This window comes from Mustela lutreola, chromosome 8, assembly GCF_030435805.1.
Source record: "Mustela lutreola isolate mMusLut2 chromosome 8, mMusLut2.pri, whole genome shotgun sequence".
Taxonomy (NCBI): Eukaryota; Metazoa; Chordata; class Mammalia; order Carnivora; family Mustelidae; genus Mustela; species Mustela lutreola.
The window spans coordinates 66,271,337-66,277,097 of NC_081297.1; the positions used below are offsets into that span (position 1 = coordinate 66,271,337).

Below are 5,761 nucleotides of genomic sequence, written 5' to 3' on the forward strand. Positions count from 1 at the left end.
CTGCACAACAAAAGAAACAATCAACAAAACTAAACTAAAATCAACAAAACTAAAAGGCACCCTTCAGAGTAGGATAAGATAATTGCAAATGACATGTCTGATAAAGGGTTAGTATCCAAAATATATGAAGAACTTATCAAACTTAACACCCTGAAAACAAATAATCCAATTAAAAACAGGCAGAAGAAATGAACAGACATTTTTCTAAAGAAGATATACTGATGCCCAACAGAAACATGAAAAGATGTTTAACATCATTCATCATCAGGGAAATATGAATCAAAACTACAGTGAGATGGGGCACCTAGGCAGCTCAGTTGGTTAAGCATCTGCCTTCAGCTCAGGTGATGATCTCAGGGTCCTGGGATCAAGCCCTCCCTCTGCCTCCCTGCTCAGCTGGGTGCCTACTTCTCCTTCTACCTCCTTCTCATGTTCTTTCTCTCTTATGATCTCTCTCTCTCAAATAAATGAATAAAATATTAAAAAAAAAAACCTACAGTGAGATATTACCTCACACCTGTCAGAATGCCTAAAATTTACAACACAAGAAACAATAGGTGTTGGCAAGGTTGCAGAGAAATGGGAACCCTCCCATTCTGTTGGTAGGAATGCAAACTGCTGCAGCTATTCTGGAAAATAGTACGGAGGGTCCTCAAAACTTTGAAAATAGAACTACCTTATGATCCAGCAGTTGTACAACTAGGCACTTATCCAAAGAATACAAAAATACTAATTTGAAGGGATACATGCTCCCTGGATGTTTATAGCTATCTACAATAGTCAAATTGTGGAAACAGACCAAATGTCTACTGACTGATGAATGGATAAAGAAGATGTGGTATATATACACAATGGAATATTACTCATCCATAAAAAGGAATGAAATCTTGCCATCTGCAATGACATGGATAAAGCTAGAGTATATTAGGCTAAGTGAAATAAGTCAGTCAAAGAAAGACAAATACCATATAATTTCATTCATATGTGGAATTTAAGAAGCAAAATAAATGAGCATAGGGAAAAAATGAGAGAAAGGCAAGCCAAGATACAGACTTTAGACTATAGAGAATAAACTGATGGTTACTAGAGGGGAGGTGAGTGGGGGGTGGGTTAAATAGGTGCTGGGGATTAAGGAGGGCACTTGTGATGAGCACCAGGTGTTGTATGGACATGCTGAATAACTAAATTGTACAACTGAAACTAATATTACACTGTATGTTAACTAACTGAAATTTTAATAAAAACTTTTTTAAAAAGTACACAATTCAATATTGCTTGGTATATTCACAATGCTGTGTAACCACTACCTCTCTCTAGAGCCAAGACATTTTCATCAGCTCAAAAAAAACCAAAAAGCCAACAAAAAAACAAAATACACCCTCGTACACATTAAGCAACAACTCTCCATTCTTCCTTCCTTTACAGCTATCAATCTGCTTTTTGTGTCTGGATATACTCATTCTGCTATAATATCAGAGTAAAATAATGAGTTAGTTCTTCTAAACCATTGAAATTTACTGCTGGATTATCTACATCATAATTTCTGTTCTACATTCCAGGGTAGGCCTTGTCAGAAGGTACATTTGGACTCTAAACCCCTAACCTGAGAAAAGTTTTGGTTAGGAACCAAATCTGAAAACTTCTGTCTTAGGCGTAAGTGTATAGAATCCCTTACTGAAACAAGCAGCTGTCAATGCTAGCAGTTTTAGACCAATAACAGCTGAGTGCCAAAACCAGGGCTCTGATTGGTGATAACTTCTTATAGATGAAGAGAAGCAAACCACAACAAACATATATCATAATTCTGTTTTTAAAGTTCAGAATAAGTAAAACTAAGTTAGACAAAGAAAACAAAAGAAAATGATTAACAAGTTCAGAGTAGCAGGCAGTTTTGGGGAGTAAAGAAGAGATGGCAAAATGAATAATTTCTTAAGCTGAGTAGTATGTATGTATGCATTTCATAATCATTCTTTAATTAGAATATATATGTTTGCTCAACTTATGGAAATGACATATTTTCCATAAGGATAAAGTGATAAAAATAATAGAATAGATTGCAAAGGTTTTAAGTAAAAAAGCAAAGAACATGATGAAACTAGGGTAAAACTGAAAAACTTAGCATGAACTGTCACATTGCAAGCTTCCGTATCTGGCATATTTGCTGGCTTTGTTTATTTGTTTGTTTTTTTGTTACCTGTCTTATAGGAAGAGACTTCAGACCTGTTTAGGAAATGGTGAAAATTGGAAATTAATATTGAGAATTTTCTTATGAATTCAACCTTTCAGCAAAAAGCACTCAGGTATATACTAGGACTGCTACCAGTTATTTATGTCTCTTGGGAAGGCCAATATAAAGGATATGCCAATATCCTCAAATTTCTGCAGGCCAGAAGAGCACAAAAATCCTTGAGAGAATGGTCAGAAGAGTTTCTCTAAGGTCTAAAGAAAATCCTTTAGGCCTTGAGGCAGTAAAATAAGCAGTAGAGTAACACTGTAGGCATCAAGTTTACTTATTATAAAGGGAATTTAACTGAGTCTGTTGGTATCTTTCTCTCAATCATTTTCCATCTGTGACATCTGTGCACTGACTATAACCAGCCTTCATTTCAGGTGCAGGACTTTTCACTGTCCTTCACCCTAGGAAGCTTGACATTGGAGGGTCTGCTGGTGCTTCACCTTAGGTAACAGAATCCAAAGAAGGCCTTAAATACCCTATTGTTTGCAGAGGGAGATAATGCATTTAGCGTTTTCTGGAGTATCAAATGAGAAGAGGCTGTTACTGTGAGTTATAAATGGCCAGATGGGGAGGAAGAGCCTTTATAATTGACAACTGGAATAAAATGAGTTTTCAAAAGAAGCTTGAGAAAAGTGCAAGCTATTTTTTTTTTTTAAAGAATGGGAGAGAGAAAGAGAAAGAGAGAGCACACACGTGATGGGGGGAGAGGGAAAGGGAAGCAGGGGAGAGATAGAATCTTAAGCAGTCTCTATGCCAAGCTTGGAACTCAATGTGGGATTCTCACAACCCTGGGATCATGACCTGAGCCATAAATCAAGAGTTGGAAGCTCAAATGACTAAGTCACCCAGGTACCCCAAAAGTGCAAGCTAATATTACATGAATTAAGTGAATAGTTTGTACTTGGTTTTGCCCCTTTTTACTTAAATACAGTGGATTAGATAATTGTAAAATATGGATTAAATAAATCAGAAACAATGTGAGAATGAGTTTATGTTTTATAGGTAAAAGTGAATTATGTGGGAGTGATGCGCAGTGCCTTAAAGCCAGTAAACCACTGGTTCCTAAGCAGTGACCAGTTGTTTCACAGCTGAAAGATGGGAGACAAGGATGGTTTAGGAATCACTTGTGATGAGATCAAGACCAGATTATTTGTCTAGGGCTCATAGCCTGCACTCCATAAGAAAAAGAACAGGAGTAAGATTAGCTAATTGTAGAAAATACAATTCTGAGTGAAGACTATGTGAGAAATGAGGTTTCTAGAGACCCAGAGCCTTCTTGCAGCCTCTCACACTGGAGATCTGGCCACCATCCCGAACATACAGAAAAGTTCTTGGAAATTATGTGAGTCTGAGCTCTGCATCAATATGCTTATTGTTTCCCTGCAGAACTTTCAGCTTTCCATACCTGTCTTCTAAAGACATCCAGCTGGAATTCTTTAACTTTCTTGCCATTTACCCTTATCTATAACTTTTCTTTCTTATAGATCCAGGACCCTACCTTCTTCTCAAAAGAGTGTTCCCAAAAGTCAATACAAGTTATGATAGATTAGTGAGACTAACGATTTTACAAAATGAAAGGCTAAGATTAACTAGTTTAAGGTTAATGTTCTGTAATGAGAAAAATGAACAAATATGAATAATAAAACTCTCTAGATTAAGGTGGTTATTTCATAATTTGTTTGCCTTGAAAAGGAATTGAACCATTCTTCCTATAATTTCTTCCTGTCATTTTCTAATGGACTTCTATTTTATGTTGCAGCATCTGCCATGGTAAGCATACCTTACTATTGTAAACTCACTGAATGTCCTTTTGTATGCAGATATATTCCAGTTCTTCACCATTTTGTTTTCGTTTCAGCACCTGATATGTTGCAAATACTTTTCCAAAGTTCTTGTCAGAGCTGCCTTCACCTCCTTGTTCTTCAGGCTATAGATGAGAGGATTCAGCATGGGAGTGACTACAGTATACTGCACAGAAAAGATCAGCTCAAGTGGGGAACCTGAATTTGGCATGAGATTGCGGAGCAAACCTGAACCATAGTAAAGTGTCACTGCGGTGAGGTGGGAGGAGCAGGTGGAGAAGGCCTTGCTTCTGGCTGTGGTGGAGCTGATGCTCAGAATGGTGGTGATAATACAGGCATAGGATAAGAAGACCAAAAGGAAGGTTCCTAGCCCATGCAGAAGAGTGGAGCAGAGCAAAGCAATGAGGTTTCTGGAGATATCAGAACAAGACAGTGAGAGGAGAGAGGGCATTTCACAGCTGAAGTGGGGGATGATTTGGGCCTTGCAGAAGACCATCTTCATAGCTAGGAAGATGTTGATGAATGCATCCAGAAAGCCCAGTCCCCAAGAGCCCCACGCAAGCTGCATATACAGTTGTTTACTCATGATCTGTCCATAGAGCAGAGGGTGGCAGATGGCAGCATAGCGGTCATAGGCCATTACAGAAAGCAGACAGGCTTCAGTTCCTGCAGCAACAAACACAAAGAAGACTTGAGTGAGGCAGCCCTCTACTGATATTGTTTTCTTCTGAGACAGAAGGTTCTCCAGCATCTTGGGCACAGTGACCGAAGAGAAGCAGATATCAACAAAAGAAAGGTGACTCAGGAAGAAGTACATGGGGGTGTGGAGGTGGAAATCAGCCCTTATCACCAGCAGCAGCATCAGGTTCCCCATGATAGTCAGCAAGTAAATCCCCAGGAAGAGCACAAAGAGTGCGGCCTGGATGTGGGGGTTGGCAGAGAGCCCAAGGAGGATAAACTCTGTGATTGTGCTGTAGTTCCCCAAGTCCATTTACAAAGGCCTTCTCCTAGAAGTAATATAAAAAAGCATAGGAGCCAAAGGTCTTTTATTCCCCCAAGGAGCTTTCTGATTGCATTGGTTCTCTTTTTATATCACTGTTATCCAGTAAACAATTTTGCTTTCTATTATTACCTGGGTTTTGTGTCAACCACTTAAAAAAAGATGATTAAAATATGGCCCCTGTTCTTAATATTGTCTGTTGAAGAATATAGATATGAAGAGAGAATGTATACTGTAACTAATGCAATGGCAGCATAAACTGTGATTTAATGAGGGTCAATAATGATAGTAAATTGAGCGAATTTAACAAAACTTTTTAAGAAAGTGTATGATTGCTCTTGGAAATGTGTTTCTGACACATATTTAATTTGAATAAAAAAGCACCCAAAGGCTCAGTACTGAGAAAGAGTGCAGCCCACAGGCTGTTAAAACATGAGTAGTTCTGAAAAGCTGATGCCTAGGGAATAAGTGGGCATCAGAGAAGAGTGGCTAACCATGTGGGTTTCTATATTAAACTAGGTTCAAATCCTCAAATCCTAATAAGCTATCACTTCACACAAGATACATAAAGCTCTTTACCTCAATATCCTTGCACATTAAAGGCAGATAGTAACAGTACCACAGAGGGTTTTTAGGATTAAATATGAAATTATATGTAAAGTTCTTCAAAAGCACCTACTTCTAACTTTTTTTTTTCTTCTCTTCTCTTTTTCCTTTCCTTTC

At 38.1% G+C, this 5,761-nt stretch overlaps 1 protein-coding gene across 1 annotated transcript; it reads right to left on the reverse strand.

The window, feature by feature from the left end:
- Window positions 1-4,090: 4,090 nt before the first annotated feature.
- LOC131837941 (olfactory receptor 8S1-like) lies at window positions 4,091-5,029 on the reverse strand. The gene has a single exon (XM_059183599.1). It carries the CDS (start codon window positions 5,027-5,029, stop codon window positions 4,091-4,093), a length of 939 nt encoding a protein of 312 aa, XP_059039582.1.
- Window positions 5,030-5,761: the final 732 nt, after the last annotated feature.

Bases quoted from the DNA above. Each gene is read 5' to 3' on its own strand.
- LOC131837941 (XM_059183599.1), bottom strand. From the start codon at position 5,029: ATGGACTTGGGGAACTACAGCACAATCACAGAGTTTATCCTCCTTGGG.